We start from the raw sequence: 19,091 nt of genomic DNA, 5'->3' as shown, positions 1-19,091 counted from the left end.
GAAATTTTGAGAGATCCTGTAGTCAGAAGGGGCCTACTCTGGAGCTGGCCACCGTGGTGCACACCTGTAATCCAGCACTTGGGAGATAAGACAGGAAGACTGAAAGTTTGAATCAGTCTGGGAAACTTAGTGAGATTCTGTTTTATAATCTAAAAAAAAAATTTAAAGGACTGTAACTGCAACTTGGCAAATGGTAGAACACTCCTGCATTTGATTCCTAGTACTTAGAAAAAAAAGAAAGAAAGAAAGACTCCTAACCTAGGACTCCTAAGAGCAGGGGAAAGTTAGTAATACGGACAAGAAGGAGAAATTAATGTTATTTTCAGTATTTCAAGTGGAAACCATGCAAGTATCAGAGATAACACTGCTAAAGTCCCCTTTCTAAGTTTGGGCTGAAGTTCTTTAACTCGATATGAGAATCATGATTATCTTACACTGATCAGAGGTTTTGATTCATAATTATAAATACCTTGGTTAACAAAAGCAAGAGGGTAAGCCAATGATTACCTAATAAAGCAGTTCACTTTAAACATGGGTGTGGGCCCAAGAGAACAAAGTTAACAATCAAAGGGATCTTGGGAGATAGAATACACGGAAACTTTTCAGTTGATCCAGCCCTCTGTGTGTACCAAAGAAAAAGCGGAACCAGTCAGGCTGCCACGTTGGAACTCCCTGAGGCAGTACCCAAAGCTACATCTGTGAGCAGCACAAGTCCCACGGAGCCTCAAACACATTACAGTGTAGCTACCAAGGATAGTTGGCTGGATAGTTGCATAAAACGCAGACCAACAATGTCTAACATAATTTTCTATCAGGATGACAATATTCATATCTCTGCTGTCCAAAATGGTAACCACTTAAGGATATGTAGCTAATGAGTCCTCAAAATAAGGTTAATGTGGTGGGAAACCTTTTTTTAAAAAAGAGATGGGGGGTGTCATATTGTCCAGGCTGGCCCTGAATTCGGGGGTTTAAGCTTTAGCTTCTTCTGTATTACAAGAACATGTTACCAGATGGAAGACATCCTGAGGGGCTTCTTTTCGAATTCTTGAATTCTTGGTGTCCTGAGTAGTGATGAGCTCCGCCCTGCATGAAAGCGCGGTCAGACTCAGTGTAGCACGCACCCAGCAGGGCAGTGATTCCCGCCAGTACTAACTTCCGCGGTCTTCTTCCAAATCAAAAATGAACTTCCGGCGCCAACTTCCCCCAATCAGCTGTCGATACGTCATTTTACCCACCCCTTCAAACTCCACCCCCCCAACGAATAAAAGCCTGCTTCTCTGCATCAGAGGGGATTTTGCACTGCACTGCAGCTCTCTCATGCCCGCAATATAAGGCTTTTTTTTCCCTCTTTCTGCTTTTGCTTTTCTAACACGCCAAGGAAAAACCTAACAAATAAGAATTTTACAAGACATACGGAAAAGGCAAAAATTATGAAAAAGATCCTCTATAAAGGGCCAGAGCGGATCATTGAACAGATTCACAGCAGCCTCAAGAATAGGAATTTTCTGTACCCCAAATTCCTAGATTGCTTTCCTCTCATGCAAATAAGGCAAGTAAGATCTACCAAACACTCACATGTTGTTGTGCCAAGTTTAAACGGTCTATAGAAAGACTCTCTTGACTTCCTGCCAGATGCTGTGGAAAGATTAAAAGTAGCACTTTTGTGCTTGGCCTGCAAACAGCTTCAGTTTCAAATTACTGATTAAAAGTATCTTTCTGACTGCTTGTATGCACAGTGCTTAGGAGCTGTGGTGTCACTCTGGGTCTTCTTCCTCTGCATTTCTATGGCTTTTGATACATTCTGCAAAGTTAGTGTTTCAGTTTCCCAAGCTCCAGCCTCCTCCTCAACACCCGGCTTGCTTAACTTAATTTAGTTATAATGTGACCTTTCTGGACATCTGTGTCATTTTTAAGTAAAATCCTTTTCTATTCTCTTCAAAGCATGAAGCAGTCACTTTAAACTTAAAATCACGGAAACCTTTCTGAAAAAAACAAAAGAGTGTTTCCAAGCCAATGTAAAAGTAAACTAGCAGTGTTGTTCTCAACTCACACCCCTCTTCCTGCTTCCCTGCTGTGGCCACGATTGCTGGGGGGGGGGGGGTGGCTCGGCACCTTGTGGAACTGCTAAGGCTGTGCCTAGCACACCATGAAAACTAAGAGAAACCAGCAAAAGGGAGCAGCTGCACAGGGTGGGACTTCCCCCGCAGATATTTACTGAGCAGCAACCAGGAACCTCAATGTAGATGTATCTTTATGCAGGAAATACAACCCTTGCCACACAGAGACAGGAAAAGGCAACAATGTGTATCGATAACATCTTCTCCAGATGGTTTGTGGTCCTTATCTCCCTGTCATTGTGCTAGCCCTGTGACATTCATTTCATAGTTCAGTACACAAGGTTCTGTGTTACTCAGCCAAGGACCCATGCCACTGGGCAGGAGGGAGCTGGGACCAGGTCTGCCTGGCCGGAAAATGTCCATCCGGAGCTCACTATCCAGATGAGGAGGCTGTCAGTAGGTAGACATGCCGCTGAGATTCCTTAGGAACTGGAAATATGAGAAATAATATTCCTCATTGAGAGTTACACTAAACTGTCAGTCCTTCCAAAAAATGGATTTCAGGTGTAGTTCCCAGGCTCAGGACCTCGACTAATTTAAACTGTACAACTAGGGCTGATGGATCACTCCCTGCCACTCACCTGAACCTGGCAGTGCCCCAGGCCCAGCCCTGCTTTGGTCCTAAGGCCTCCTGCCTGGAGTCAGGAGTAAGAAAAACCAGGAGCTCTGAACTGGCCCTGGGAAATTCTGAAATTCCAAGGCAGGAAGCCCATGTGCCAGTCCTCCGGCATGAACTACAGTAAACTTTCTTCACTGAAGCTCACTGAAGGTTCATGCATATGGATTGCATCTCAAGTACCCTGGCGTAACAGAGTAAATGAATTCTGGGAAAGGACCCATGCAGTTACACAGCTGATGTGACTCCGCACCCTGTCAGTCACAGTGTCACTCAAGCTCTGGGAGACCGGAATCAAAGGTGTCCTAGACCCAGAGCAACATTTTAAATTCCTAAAGCCAATGCCCTCGAAGCTTGTGCCAGTGTTCTTTCCACCAGTACAAAACCCTCACAGGTGTGCTGTCAGCCCGTCAAACTCTGCTGCTGTTTCCTATTCCGTACCGTACAGTACCGTATCACAATCAAGATCCTAGCAACCCATCCAGAACCTCATGACCCATGGTAACACTACTGTCACCAGATTAAAATACTGAAATAATGTTAGACGGGGATTGGGGAGGGGTGGCTGTGAGAGGACAGACAGACAGACCTAGGCACATCAGCATGTTACAGGTAGCTCCTCCTGAAAGCGGCTTCCCAAAGAAACCTCACCAGGCTTTAGGTTGCTTGTCTTTTCCTTCTGGAGTTGGATTTCAGGTTCTTCTCATCTTGAATGAAATAAGCAAAAAGCAGGGGCAAAGTTTATTTGAAAAAAGTAAAAATGAATAGTAGGGGAGAAACCAGTTCTACAGAGGTGAGGTTGGACTGAGTAAAAGAGAAAAAGCAAGAGAATAGTACACCCTGGAGAAGGCATGTGGGCTGTCATGAGGAAAGCCATGATATCAAGCTCTTCTTGGAGTCTGTATCCTTTTATACTGTCCAAATCTTGAGGGAACCCACAAGAACTTCCACATATGGGTCTTGAAGGGCAGGGCTGGGATCCCACCTGCTGGAGTTCTGGAGAGAAATTCTCGTGTAGGGCTTCAGGAGCTGTTCTGCTCGTGTGCTCTGCAGTCATGCAATTAACAGGAGCTACCCACTTTCCCAAGCAGCTTGGTCATGCCATGTTCCCATGTCAAGGGTGTAACTGGCACAACAAAGCTAAGGTAGACATCTAACTTGGAAAGTTAGATATTTTTCCTTTAGAAACAAGTGGCTCCTACAAACTTCAGGCATACCCCTAAACAGCCACGTCTACCTCTTCTCTGCTCAGATGAATGAACAGAACATGCAGATCCCGGCCCCAGAAAATCAAAGTCCAATTCATCTCCTTAGGCAAGGGAGGGAGAGGTCTGTGTCCAGGAAGGAGAGAAGAAAAGGTCAAATGTGTTTCTTGCTTCGCTCTAGCCATCCCCTCCCCACTGTGCCTCGCTGTGTGCACAGTAGATGGATGGTGACACAGGGCTTGTTCCTGCTCCTTAATGCCAGCCACTGCCGTTCTTCCAGAAGGCCCCACGGCCTGGCCTTGGCTAACACTTCCTTCCCATCCCACGGCCTTAGCATCTTGTATCCTCGCACTGAATTTCTCCCTGATTACTGACAATGCTCTGTTTTCTTTTCCAGTTTTCACCACAGGGAGAAAATGTGCTGGTTGAAGCCTGAGATGTGTAGAACAATCCAAACTCAGAAACCGCAGAAGAGGAGGGGACTGTTTTTGAGAACAGGGTCCAAGAGGTTCACAAAACCTGTGACGACAAACTCACACTCACCCTGTGGGTTGGAGTTGTAGGTTTGCTGACTCCCATTGCAGAAAAAGAACTTTTGGGACTGTTTGGTAAGAGGCACAAAGGGACTTATTGGGAAAAACTTTAAAGGTACACATGCAAAGAAATAAGACGGCGGGGCCCTGAGCTGGGAATATTTGTGTTTTCAGTGGTAGAGATCTGCCAAATTTGAGTCTGATGTTCTGTATGGGTTCTGGGTTGTAGGAAAAGTGTGGGCGACACCCACAGAGATAAGGGCCTATTCTACTACTGAACCCCACCATGTAGTCTTGACTGATATTTTGCCTACAAACATTCTTTGAACTCTCTCAGTCTGTTCCTTTATCTTAAAATCAGGTTAGGACTGTCACTTTATCATCTAAGCCAATTTATGGGTTTAAAGTATCTTTGCAGAATTTGGGGGATGATGGGCCTAAAAGAAAAAGAAGTCTAAACAAGCCCAGGGAACACTGATGTGGATAATCTCAAGTAACTGTGAGTTGGAATTGTAGTCTTCTTAAAAGTAGTTTCTTTTAGTAACAATTTTTCCTCATCTCCTTTCTGCCCATCTTCTCTTATTCAGAAGTCTGGGAGACCCTGATTCACATAGCTCTGAGTCAGAGTTCTAAAGAAGGCAGGTAGAGCAATAGCTTAAAGAATGAGTGAGGTATGCTGAAGCTCCATTATAACCCCAGCAGTCCAGAAGGCAGAGGCAGGACGATCCCAAATTCCAGCCCAGCCTGAGCAACTTAGAGACCTGCCAATACCCTAGATGATCAGAATAAAAAAGTCCATAAAACAGGAAGTCACTAACCTCAGTATGAGCTCTTGAGCTTCCAGGCACAAAATACAGACCGGTCGCCTGGCATCAGCGGGTTGCGATGAGCAAAATTCACATTTCAGGTGCAGCTGAATGTACAGAAGGCCTGCTTCCTAATGGACTTTGGTTCTATTTTAAGACACTCTTTCAATGTTGTGTTCATTGTGATTTTCCTTCTCACAGATGGAGGCTCAGGTATCAGTGGCCTGAAGAACCTGTTGACTCTGCCTCAGCCCAGAAGTTAGATTTAGCAAAGACTTTGAAACAGCTCTTATAAATACGTTCAAAGAATTAAAGAAAACTATGATGACCAAGATCCCATAGGCAGGGAGTCTCAGGAGAGGAACAGAAGCTGTAAGAAAAACCAATGGGACATTTACTTCCGGCATCATGGACTGAGCAGGTGAACACATCTTCTCCCCAGTCAGGCTGTTATAAGGCTGAACAAAGTGTCAAAACATAATAGTACTTCTTAAAAAGGCACCTTTGCTCACACAGGACCTGAGCAGGTTAAGTGGAACACACAGACCCTCCTGAAGATGAAGTCTGCCATCCTCCTCCCTGAGTGGACGTTGTCTCCTTTGACTGACCTCAGCATGCTCATGAAAAGTGGGACAGGGAGCCAGTAAACTGCATTTTGGGGTTCACCTGCTGCTCTTAGGAGCTGTAAAGCTGAGTGCCAGGTGCCAATAATAATCTTGGTTCCAGTAGGCCTTGATTTAACAATGATGTTACTGGGTTTTGAGGTGCTCACCTCTCGGTTTTCAGATTCTTATTGTCTCAAACAATGAATTGAACAAGACAAGCAAAAACAGTAACAAAGTTGATTTGAAAAAAAGAAGAGTGAAAGCTAAGGGAGAAACTGGCTGTGTACAGCAAACTTGGGCTGAATAAAAGAAGGAAAAATGTCACCCTGGGGAACAGAGGGCAGCCTTCCGTGAGGACAGCCACAGTAGTGAGCTCTTCATGGTGTCTGTGTCCTTTCATGCCGAGACTCTGCAGCACCTGTAAGAACTTCCACATACAGGGTTGTGAGAGGCGCTGTTATGTAGACTCTAGGATCTTCCCATCCCTCCTTTCCCAGCAGCCTTAGCCACGCCCAGCTCTGATCTCAGAAGCAGTAGCTCCCAGGCATCTTGCTGGAAGGGGACAGGTACTGTTGGCCTGCAGTGGATGAGGGTTGGTGGTGTTGGATCTGTGAAAAACATACAAGGCTGACCCACAAGGAAGGTACCTTGACTTCTGAAGTACTTTAAGTTGTACAGTAGGTGAAAAAACTATTCACACCTATACAAACCTAGAACAAAATTCATTTAGTGCATTTGTGTATCTTTTAAATATATGTTGAATTTCTAAGATTTAGAAAACCACGTAAAGCCAAAGCCGTATTTTGGCTGTTTTATTTCTTGATTTTACCAAATGCCCATACAGTATCTTGCATCAGGCTGAATTTCTTACAATTCACCATTGCTTCTGCTGCAGACACACCAAATATTTGCATAATGAAAGCCATACTGCCTTACATAACTTACCTCCTTTTTATTTGCTTTTATAGGACAGGTAGATGTAGGTGTAGCAGAGTTGAGAACCACTAACTTAAGACTATTTACTATGTCCATTTCTTCTGTTGCTTGGTAGGAGGTGCAGGTAAACATGAAGTAGTAAGAGAAAAATACACGATGTATACAGTTATATACCAAACATATGGGCATCTTGGATGCATTCTCCAAAGCAGTTGCTCAGTGAAGGCTCAGTACAGACTCCCCTCATTTAGCAGCCAAGTGACTGAGTTCCAAACTTGTGGCTAGGTCACTAAATGAATCGGTCAGTAGATGTACTGTATATACAGTGGTTCCTTGGTTCACGAACTTCATTTGCTCCTGAGTCTAAAAATATGATCATGTTTGTTTGTGTTGTTCTTGGAAAGATGGCTGTGGTCATGCTTGTGTCCCGATGTTTGCATACAAAAGTGTTCATGAAGTAACACTGTCGTATGTGCATTATAATATTCAGAACAAAGAAGTGGTCAAAGGAAACTCCAGCATGGTGACTTCGCTTTTATTTACTAAACTTTTGCACATAGTACTAAAATGTACAACAGAACATAAAATTTCAGGACAGTACTATATAGTACAATCAACAAAAATTATGGCACAGTATAAACAAGGTGTACTACACAAAACAAGCCTGAGGCTCTGTAAACAAGATGTGCAGAGCTGTATAAAAGAAAGATGGGTCAGGTCGTGAGTCTAAACAGTGTGCCTCAGCTGGAAATCTGGACATTTGTCCCCATGTAGGTCATAGCATGAGTGCTGTCCTTGGGGAGACTTCCTGGAGATGAGGTGTAAGTGAAGCTTGTGGCGTGGGGGAGAGCGCAGAGGACAGGCAAAGGGAACCTCTTCTGGTGCCTTGGGCATAGGAAGGACTGGGCCAACTCAGTGAAGGCCAAGGGGTGCATAGTCTCCTCGCACACAGTGGCCTTATGTGGCACAGCGTGAAGTGGCCTGGGCTGCTGTGTGTGTTCTGCTTCCTAAGGAGACCACAGGATTTCAGCAGTTACTTCCAGATGTCACTGTCACAGCTTTGATGATGGTTTATCATCACAGCCTGTCACCACTGCTGAGGAATACATGTTTAAAAGTGGTAATATTGGAGTCATTTACTTAAATATAGATAGCACAGGTCCTGGTAATAACCATGGGAGACACTCAGTTTAGAATCAGCATTGCTTTTTAACAATAAACATCTCCAAACACGAGGCTCTGAATCTCTGTGCCTGTGACAATGGCATTTGGTAAGGTCCTGGCTGGGTGAGCCTTCCAAATTGTGATGATTTTGACTGTAAATATCAGGACCCAAATTAAGCTGATTTCTAATAGAACGTTTATAAACTTCTAGGAAGGCATCCAGAGCAAGGGCAGCTCCAGGGTTGGGTAAGTCACTGACTGGATGCTCTTTGAAGTTTACTCTTTCCATCTTCCTTCTTGTCCTCAGTTGCTTCTGCCTGGCTCTGAGGTGGGCTCCATCCTGGTCCCACACGGCTGCCACAGTTCCTAGCTTGAATAGTCATTATGTTTTTGTTACCCTTTTAAGCTTAACATAAATCTTCCTCGAAGTCCTTAGATTTTTGCCCTCAATTGTATTGGCCAGAATCACATCCCATACCTATACTAAGCCAACAACTTGGTAATGGGAACAAGACGGTTGCTCCAACTTGTAGTTATCATCTGCAGCTGAAGAGGGCCCCCTGGACCCATTTGCATGGATGGTCACAGCCACTCGGGTCAGAAGGAACAAATTAACTGGGCATTAATTTGCAATCTCAGGACTTGGGAGGCTGACCCAGGATGACTGTGAATTTGAGGCTCATAGCAAGACCCTGTAGAGAAAGAAAAAGGTGTGTGTGTGGGGGGGCAGGGAACTAATCGGTCTTTTGACAACAGGAGGCACAGATGCCTTGGACACAGCAGCAGTGTCTGCAATCAGATTTCTAAGCAGTTCCACAGATCATTCTTTGGTGGTACAGGAAAAAGGAGAAATACACTAAAATAAGCTTTAGAGAGGGTGTACTACATCACCTGTCTGGAGATTCGTAATACTGCCAGCATATTAGAGGCTCTGAGAACTCCTGTACTTTGTGTTTAATCCATAATTTTCCAGATGTATATAATCATGTAAATTTTTGTGTGAAAAGATCCACAGATTCTTGATCTATTGCTTTTGCTCCTTAACCTTTGGAGTAAACAAAAGTTAATTACATTGGGCTGGTTAAAGTCCACGAGAGATGTCCAGACTTTCTATTACGTTGTTTTCCCAACTCAGGCACAAAGACAAAATAGGGATACTATCCAAAGCCACAAGTACATAAATCACCCCAAGCCCGACATACTGATTATTGGCTTTCAGCAATATTATGTGATATTGCTTAAGTCAATAACCAGTTAGAAAAAATTAACTTAGTAAATTATTCCACATCACGAAAACTGATAGCTCACAGTCAACTGATATAACTGAACATTTATTATATGCATGTGTTTTTCTTTTAAAAAATATTTACATACAAGGCTCTGAGGCAGGAACAAAAACAGACATATGGTGTATCATGGTTGAGATCCAAAATGTGGCCCAAAGATTCATGGTGTTGAAAACTTGGTTGTTGGTGGGCTTTTGGAAGACTGAATCAAGAAGGCTCGGTCTCCTTCAGTGGATTAATGTGATCACAATTTGACGGCATTACTGGAAGGTGACGGAACAGAAGGTGAGGCCTGGTTGAAGGAAGTGGATTATGGGGGTGTGACAGGCCTTTTCTGGCTCTTTCCCTTTTTCCTCCCTCAGGTATTTTGTCACAGCGACAGAAAAAGCTGACACCCTACCCTGCCCTATGTATGCCATTTACTTGGTGTCAAGGCACAAGCCTATCTTACTTGGTAACAGGAGAGCTAAGTAACACAAAGCTAAAGAATGAACCCCACCACTGGGGGAAAAATAGGGACATTAGTGGCCACTTCACATAGCTTTTGTGAAAAAAGATGAAAAAAATATATATAATAGTAAGTGCATTGAGGAACTACTCAATAAATGTTATCATAAAATGACCCCCTTTGTTTTGTTCTGTACTGTTTTGGTCAATTCTGTTATACCTGATGATACAGGCAACTCTTTTTAAAACAGCAAGAGGATAATGGTAACCATTTTTGATCACCTGGTATGCTATTTTTGCATCATGTACTGTGCCCATCCTTCTCTCGTTTTGTCACATTTGGTTTTATTCTCTTCAAAAAAAGGTAGTAAGAACTGTGGGAGTAATAAAACCCAAAAAGTGTAGTTGTTATTGTAAAAAAGGGAGGAAAAGAAAGAGGTCTAAAGGATATAACTGCATATATATTTAAGGGTGTAGGATAGAAACTATATTACTGAGTTTTTGTTGGATCACTGAACAGAACTGTCTGTAATCTCACTGTATGAATGTCCACTTTGTATGCTTTAATTTTGTCATTTGGACAGCTGTTTCTAAGATGACAATATGTCATCTATTAACTAGTGATTTCTTACTGTACATTTTTTCTTGAAATTCTGTATTATTTGTACCCTCTTACTGCTTTGGTTTTTTTTCCCTTTTTTTTCCTCTTTAAATAAAAGATCCCCTTTGATTGGCAATTTCACATCAAAAAGTATTAGAAATATTTACAATGAAACTTAGATGAAATGTTAATAATTTAAGAATAGAAAATATGCACAGCTTTGCATCCCAGTTTAAAGGAATCAAATTCACAATTTAAACTTTTCTTCCAGCACTCAGAAGATGAAGCAGATCACCAAGTTCAGCCTGGGCAACTTAGGTGAACCCTGTCTCCAAAAAAGAGGGGAGGGCTGAGGATGTAAGTCGGTGTGAAGGTCTGTCGGTTCAATCCCCAGTATCAAAAACGAGAAAGAAAAACAGAAAAAAAGAAATTTCATAGAAACTGAGTTCTATCAAATTGGCTAGTTTACACTACCAAATGGTTAAGGAAAAAATAAAGTGCACAAACTCAGGTAATAAAAAATTTCCCATTTTTCATTTTCCAAATCCTGATTGGTCTTGATACAATATCTGACAAAAACATTAAAGAAAAGATAGGTTAACATCATTCATAAAGAGATAAAAATCCTTAAAAATGTCGAAGTAAATGCAGCAAATCAGAACATTGCTAGGAGGACATCGTGATCAAATGCATGCTGTACTAATTGCCTATGGCTGCTACACCAAAGCACCACACACATCTGGTAGATAAACAACTGATATTTATTTTCTTGCAGTCCTGGAGGTGAGAGGTCTGAAATCAAGGTGTCTACAGGACAAGGGTTCCTGCAAAGGCTCCAGGCGAGAATCTGGCCTTGCCTCTGACTTCTGGTAGCTGCTGACCATGCTTTATCTGTGGTCCTACAGTCTCCATCCGTCTTCCTTTTGGGTTTATCACCAGGACAAGGTTGTTTTAGTATTCGAAATCAATGTAACTCATCCCACCAGCAGCACAAAGGAAAAAAGAAAACCCATGATCGTCTCATATGTAGAAAGAGTGTTTAACAAAATTCAGTACCTGCTCATGATTAAAACTCTTGCCAACAGGAATATAAAAAAATTTGATAAAGAACATCGAAACACCTTTAAACTGTAACTGCTGGTGAAATGAGTATTAGCTACTAACAGGTGTTCACTCACAATAGCTCCAATCAGCAGTGTACTAAAAGTACTAGCACATGCATTTGAGCAAGAAAAAGAAAAGTTATACACACTGCCTGCCCTGTGCCAGGCATCTCAATTATTCAGGACACCAAGAGACTCACGCAAGAGTTCAAGGCCAGCCTGGGCAACATAGTGAGATCTTGTCTCAGAATAAAAATAAACAGAAATATCACATTTGAAAAACAGCAACTTAAAAGGACCAACACATCAGTTCAGAGATAACTGACCTTCACAGAGGAAGGACAGAAGTCACTGCCCAAGCGAGGATGACTAATTTTGTGAGCTTGAAATTGAAAATTATATGCTAGGTGGCTTAAACAGTATAACTTTGCTTTTTCAGTTCCAGGAGCTGGAAACTGCAAGATCAAGGCCTCGCAGGCTGAGTTTCTGGGCAGTCCCCCTTGCTGGCTTGCAGATGCCTGCTTTTTGCCTTGGGGGAAAGGGAAGAAGGGGAGCAATTTAGTGTCTCTCACCTGGCTCTTCAGGTAAGTGCACCAAAATCCTGGTTTAGCAGGGCCCTACTCTTAAAACTTGGTTTAATTACTTCTGTAAAGGCCCCCTGTCCAAATATAAATATTTATAGTTGGAGGGAACACAAATATTCAGGCAATAATTCAGCATCTTGGTGTGAAAATTTAGCTCTGTTTTAGATCAACACTTCCACTTCTTTCCCCTCATCCTCATTAGGATAAAATAAACTTCCCACTAGATTTGTGTGCTAAGGAGATTTCCTATTACCTAAAATCTAAAATGGTGCTATGTGAGGATTTTAAAATGCCTACTTTTAGGCAGCTGAAAGAAAGACGGCTTCTAAAGAAGAATGGCATGCATGGTAACTTCACTTTATTTGTACCCGTTATAATTTGAATTGCTTGATTCCTTGGGCGTAATGTTTCACTGTGACTCTGCAGCCAAAATTATAAGGAATAAGCTTATTTTAAGCAGTTGATAGGCCACAGATATTAACTCAGAGGCACAGTGCCTGCCTGCAGGGCACTGAGGTCTTGAGTTTGAGTCCTGATACTAAATAAATAAAATAAAATAAACACTGATGCACAGCACCTCAGTTAAAAACATCTATTACAGTGATACATGTAACACTAACCCTTAATAAAAGTTTTCCTACATTTAAAAACCACACAGCAACAAAGCCAATTGGATTTTATTTCAACCAAGAATATAAAATAAATGCAATCTAATTTATTTTAACAGTTATTTCAAGAAGGATGTCGGGACACTGAGGAGCGGGAGACGCCGGGCTCCCAAGTGGCAGCTCCCCCAGCGCCCACAGCGCGGACCGTGCAGAGGCACTGGCCTCAGAGCACCCGCACCACAGCGGGGCAGGGAAGCCCAGCCATCGCAATAGTAATACAAAAAGGATGCGTGCAGAAAATGACTGTAAAAGAGACAAAGACAGGCACACATCACAAACAGGAGTTATAAGAGATACAAACTAGGCAGTTTAGAAAGGATGTACTACATAACATATATAAAAAGTACTTTCAATTGTTGTTAAAAAGGACACTTTCTGTCCAGATTTTGTGTAATACTTTTAGTGTCTACACAGACAAATCTTTAAAAAAATTAAATAGAATTAATTTACTAAATATTTAGGAGATAACAGTGCATTAAGAGTTTTGTTCATATAATACGTATGTATCACTCCCTTACAGTGAGAGCACAGAAGAGTAAGTATGGCCTTAGGTACAACACATTTTAAAAAACAAACCCTAGAACAGTGACCTTTGCCTTATATTTGTGACTATTCTTGAAGATTATGGAGACCTAAACTGCTAAGTTTTATATAAAATATTACTTGCATCTGACTCCTTCTTCAAGTTTGTTCATCTACTGGACACGTCACTGCATTTCTCTATCCCGCGGGAAGACACCACCACAGAGTTTAAGATTTGCAACTTTCACAGAATTCATCCTTCATTGTGTAGTTTCTGCTCCTCAAAAGCAGATCAAATTCCAAGTCTCACTCTCCAGCTACTTCTTCTCTTTTACCTCTGTCAGAGCACAGAGCTCCGCTTTACAGGCACAGAGAACCACCGGCAGTTGCTTCACCAGGAATGAAGCAGCGAACACGCACATACACGTCTCTTTCCATTCTTGAGAGTAAACTGTAGGAGCGAAAGAGTAGCACAGAAAGGCCAACATTCTAAGTACTAAAGTTTCAAACCACACAGGTATAAAAATACACACGCCCTTGGTCTTTGCGCCTTACTACATGATCTACTTCATGACAAGGATTGTTCAGCCTCACAGGATCAGTCCTGCCACCAATCCACCTTATTTCAAGTTCATCTGTCCTGTGTTCTTGAATCCCTTTTCCCAAACATACACCTCACTAGCAAGCTAACCCTAAAGTAATATCAAGAGCAGAAAACCTTCCCTTGGCTTCATTCCTTCCTTTCAGTACTTCCCCTGGTCCAGGTGTCCACAGGTTGAGGGATGTGCCCTCTGCACCCCTGGGGACGTATCGTTAGACTGTCAAAAGGGAATGTAGTCCTTTGGGGACCACAATGATAAACTTTGCCTTCAGAAAGCTTTACAGTTCTCCTTGGAGGTTCCACAACGCTGGGCCCTCATGTGTGGAAAGCTTTGTCCTTTATACAAAAAGAAATTACTAACCAAAATCACTTCAAAGTGAAACGGGCAATAGTAGGTATCCCAAGCCCTGAGGCATTAAGAGGAGAAAGGGGCAGAAATAGTGCAGTGATGAGAAACCCAGTCGTATGTGTAGCGGGGGACCTCTGGCTATGTCCTGGAGAATACTGCGCCCTGGGAGCAACTGACGAACCCCCCTGTGGTTTGTGTTAGTGCTACCAGTAAGGTTCACTATGTACAAGGAAAGCAGGGCAGTTCTGTCCACGTATAAGCATGTATCCTAAGAATTACATATCAAAATTACTTATAAAGTACTAAGGGGTATGGCATCTTGGCTTATATACATTTTGGGGGTTTCTTTAATTAAATTTAAGCTTCCCTCACATCAAGAACAGAGCTTATATTTTTAACTATAATTCCGTACAACCATTTCATAGAGAATGCTCTGCCTACCAGGGCCACCCAATTGTGCAAGGCTGCTGTGAACATTTCAAATATACAGGAATGCCTTTCGTGATACTTAAATCACTGGCTTTGTCCTACCATAGACAGACACAGAAACCTTTCCATAACACTGTTTACTATAGAATTCGGAAGAATAACTATCCAAGTAGATTTACAAGCAAACAAAAGGATCTTTGTGTTGCTGTAAGTCAAACACACAGCATGGACTTTCCAGGAGCACTTGTTAACACTGAAGTGATCACAAGCTCCCATGGGCTCCCGAAAGACGGCACAGGCTGAGGGTGCTTCAGCACTTGCTGATCAGCAGCTCTGGCTAAGGAGGCTTCAGGGCATGGGACAGAACCCTGCACAGGTGACTATACCATGCAAGGAGGCTAACTTCTTAAAGAACAAAAGGGGTTAAACACCACGGGGATGATCAGAAATTCCTGCCAATGGAGCATGCCAACTGTTTCACCTTCCATCTTGAAGACTGTCACTACAGTCTTATCATCACTATTAAGCATTATTATGCTGAGATCAGTAAAGTCCTGCCTGACTACAGTATCATATCAATAGTGCAAAATGTATACTGGCTTCTGTCTTAAATCTTATTTTACTTGTATATGGACCCAGAGTATCATAACCAGGTAGATACGTTCACAAAGAATAGTTTAAAAATGCATACAATTTGCATATATGACAATCAGCTATTTCTTCTAGCTCAGGAAAACATTAAAACAAGGCTGGTGTTGCTAGTAGCATTCAGAAGAACACAAAATTTTTGCCCCTTACATTGCAATGGGAGCTCTAAGTCTTTACGTTTTAACTCTGGGGATTGAGGTGCTACTTACAGTGGCTGAGAAAAAACTCAGCCTCAAATTCATAGATAATGGAAATGCAAATATTCACCTTATCTGGTATAGCCTTACACTAACTGCCCATAGTTTTTTAGGCACAATTATTAAGTTTTCTCCTAGGAGCAAAAGAAAGCATTCAGTGCAATGAAGATTCTCGATAGAAGTTTCAGTAACAACAGCAAAATTATGCATAATACATAATACATACTTTAAACATGTATAAAACCTAAATTTTTAACATGCTTTAAAAATAGTCTATGTCTAATGCAAGTACAAACAGAGCACGCTGCTCTTGATTTTAAAAGCATATGAATTTGCAGGCTTCTATTTGAGTACTCTTGATTATGTAAGAATGTTACTTCAACTCAATTGTGAAGAAACTGAAGAAAGTAACAGTTTCCTTAGAGAAGCCAACTTTACACACTAAAAACTTCTCCTTCAAGGGGAAGTAACACCCCTTTGATAAACATCACTCCTCAAAGAAACCCTAGTGCAGTTCATACTTTCTCCAGCTTTCTGGTATGGGTCACCAGAGGATTATATTTCATCAAAGCTCTTGAAACCCTTTTTAAGGTAAATTTAGCTGCATGTAGGTTAAAACTACAACGCCTAGTTACTGAATACTACTCAGAATGCACTGATTCTGGGAACTAAGTTCCATATGAATGGTTATATAAAAATCACATATTTTCATTCTTCATAGCATAAAGCATAGTAACTGCAAAGATCTAGGCTGGTTTTGGTGGTAGGTTCCCTCTGTCCCACACCACTTGTCTTTTCCTAGACCTTCCCTGAAACTAGATAAATATAACATAAGAGTACTTTGAGACAATAACACTTGCTGTTTAAGATTTCCATAAGCAAAACAGTTACAGTCTATGAAAATTATGTAGTGCTTTAAAAGGTACATTTTCACCTGTGTTGCTAAATCAGTTCATGACGTATAAAACTATACCCACTGGACCTGTTTCTAAAACATTAAAATCCTATTAAAAGAGCTTTGAAAAGATAAGTCATAGTGATTGCTACAGCATGAGAAAGGTGCACCAGGAAATCCTTCATGAAATGCTGAAGGTTACAGAAGTGCTGGAGTTAGATCAGACGGGCTTTATCAGAGAAGTCACAAGGGAACACATGCGGGAAAGGAGGTTGGGAAACTTCACAAAAACTTCTCTAAGTCAGTAAAGAAGAGATATCAGTTCTCAATATACAAGGCTCTCCTCCCAAGTGTGTGAGTTTTGAATGGCATCACAGTTTGCACTTTGGGGTTCTCTGCAATGCAGACATCATATTGCTGGGGTCTGTGCTCTGGGCTGGCCAGGGCCAGTGCAGTGCTGTGGATCAGTACCGGTGGGCCTGGTGAGATGGGTGGTACTGCGCACTCTGCTGAGACGATGAGGAGTAGCCCAGGGTGCTCTGGGACTGAGAGGATCCCTGAACGCTGCTTTGGTAAGTCAGGCGAGAACTAGAGTGCTGGAAGGAAACAGGAAAAGGAGATTACTGAGGGATAAACCGTTTTTATCCCTAGGCTCCTGGTCCAGGTCCACAGGAGCTGAAAGTCAGTTTCTGAATACATTCTGCTCCTCTGAAATCACACTGCCAGCACCGGGGCCAACGTTCCGGCAGCCTGAAGCTGGCGGGACTCCCCTGGCGGAGGAGTGACCTGGCGCAGAGAAGAGCAGAGGAGAAACTCACATGCTGACCCCTTTGCTCTTCACGCAGACTCACGCGGGGTTCAATTTCATTCTTTGCCTGAGATTTACAAATAAAAATGACCAAATAGGCATATGGAAATCAGTGGCATTTACAGTGATAATGACATACTGTTAATTTTCTCATTATAAACAACAAAGCTGTAATTAAGAAATCACTGTTTACAGCAAAACATTTTCAGAGGTGGGCACTAGGGGCATCAGCAGTCCCACCTACAAAACAAAGCCAGGCAAGGTGCAGCAGAATGCAGCAACAATACACAGGATTTATAAACTTTTAGAAACATTCAGAACAAGGCCCTCCACTAATAAATCCTACTTTCTCTCCAATAAATAAATCATTAAAGCAATTTCACACATGATTAACCCTCAAGGAAAGACAGAGATCAATGTATTTCTTTTTCTTTTCTTGAAATAGGCTCTTGCTATGTTATCTGGCCTGTTTCCTGTACCTGCTTCAAGAGTCTTCCTGCTTCAGCTTCCAAGAGCAAGATCATAGGCAGACGGCACCATGCCTGGATTGGATTTCAATCCAACGTATTTTTATTACTTTAAATGAAACATCTTCATAGTGTTTCATGAGGCAAATAGGAAAAAAACATACAAAGGAAAATTCATGGATAGAGTAAGAAATGTGGTACTTGATTAAATATAAACATAGTTGGAATTAGTGTCTCTATGCTCAGAAAGTTGTTTTTTCCTCTGAGCAAAGTGGGAAAGAACAAATGTAACACAGCTATTACTTCTAGTTAAAATGTGAGTGCTTTAGAGGTGGTGCAGGAGGAGGGTCGGGAAGGGAAAGGCTAGGGGTGCGCGCAGCGGTCGGGCCGTGCTTGGCGTCCCAGCACCGAAAGCGGTAAAGAAAGGACACAGCAACCAGGTCCTCCCCGGCCCCACGACGGACGCTGGCGAGCTGAACTGAGCACCTGGCCGATGGTAACAAGGCAGCGAACAAGCTTCACAACTGACCAGTGGTACCGGTAAAAGCCTTTCAAAATTTACACTTTATTTTGAAGCTTTTAGTGAAAAAACGATCTTGCTATTCACAATTTACTAATGAAATCACTAGTGGTGAATACAATGTAAAAAATGGAAGAACTTAGTGTACTGTAGTGTCTTTTTTTTTTTTTTTTTTTTTAAATCTTGGTTTTAACAAAAAGCAAAGTCTCTCTCACAGTCTAGGTGGGCTTTGAACTTACAAAGTTCAAAATTCCCTCCTGCCTTAGCCTCCTGAGTGCTGGGATTATGCAGGCATACACCATTACACCAGTCCTGTGTATCTTTTATTTCTTTGTTTTTTTGAGACAGGGTCTTGATGTATAGCCCAGGCTGGCTTCAAATTCATAGCAACCCTTCTGCCTCAGCCTCCCTCCCAAAGGCTAGGGTTTCAGGCTTGCACCACCAAGGCTTGCCATACATCTTTTTTAAGGTCAAGATTTCCTTCTTAGACAGAAAAAGTCAGGCTCTTCTTTTCAAAGTACTAATCATACTGACTTACCCTAATGAAGCAACCCCAAAGTTGTGAATCACTGCAAGTAGGACTGAAAACAAGGTAAAAGCTCTCCACAGAAAAGTAAGCCTGGCCTGAATAAACTGAGATTAAAGTAATTCTGGAGAATCAAATACAAGAACATAAAATATCACATTAACTTTTCTTAAACATTATGGAAAACGGTTATTTTATTTTGAAATGTGTTTATGATGAAATTAAAATATCAATATAAAGATGTTTTATTTATGAGAGGCTTTGAATCAGAAAACGTAAGGAAAAGGGAAAAATATGCCCGACTGTGCATGCCTATAATCCCAACAGTTGGGGGGCTGAGGCAGGAGGACTGCCTCAAGTTTTAGGTCTAGCCAGACTACATAGTGAGTTCAAGGACAGCCTGAATTACATAGAGACTCTGTCTCAAAAAACCAAAAACCAGAACAAAACAAAAA

General features: G+C 42.0%; 1 protein-coding gene across 11 annotated transcripts in view; it reads right to left on the bottom strand.

Moving 5' to 3' along the window:
- Positions 1-19,091, bottom strand: part of Cdk19 (cyclin dependent kinase 19) — a 175,572-nt gene that overhangs the window by 5,340 nt on the left and 151,141 nt on the right. For 6 of the 11 annotated variants that reach the window (XM_063253907.1, XM_003466444.5, XM_005002223.4 and 3 more), the window contains one exon: positions 12,669-16,911. The exons of 1 other annotated variant lie outside the window; for it this stretch is intronic. In XM_063253907.1, the coding sequence (XP_063109977.1) occupies positions 16,780-16,911 (132 nt within the window). In that variant the 3' untranslated portion in view covers positions 12,669-16,779. Of the gene's footprint in view, positions 1-12,668; positions 16,912-17,133; positions 17,191-19,091 lie in introns of those variants that run through there. 4 more of the 11 variants (XM_063253903.1, XM_063253899.1, XM_063253900.1 and 1 more) reach the window with 1 other exon arrangement.

The sequence above is a fragment of the Cavia porcellus genome, unplaced genomic scaffold, assembly GCF_034190915.1.
Source record: "Cavia porcellus strain 051 isolate PalLab524CR breed Dunkin Hartley unplaced genomic scaffold, mCavPor4.1 scaffold_7, whole genome shotgun sequence".
In the NCBI taxonomy this organism is placed as follows: domain Eukaryota; kingdom Metazoa; phylum Chordata; class Mammalia; order Rodentia; family Caviidae; genus Cavia; species Cavia porcellus.
Note: the sequence above shows the minus strand (reverse complement) of the source record. Positions and strands in the feature narration are given on the sequence as shown.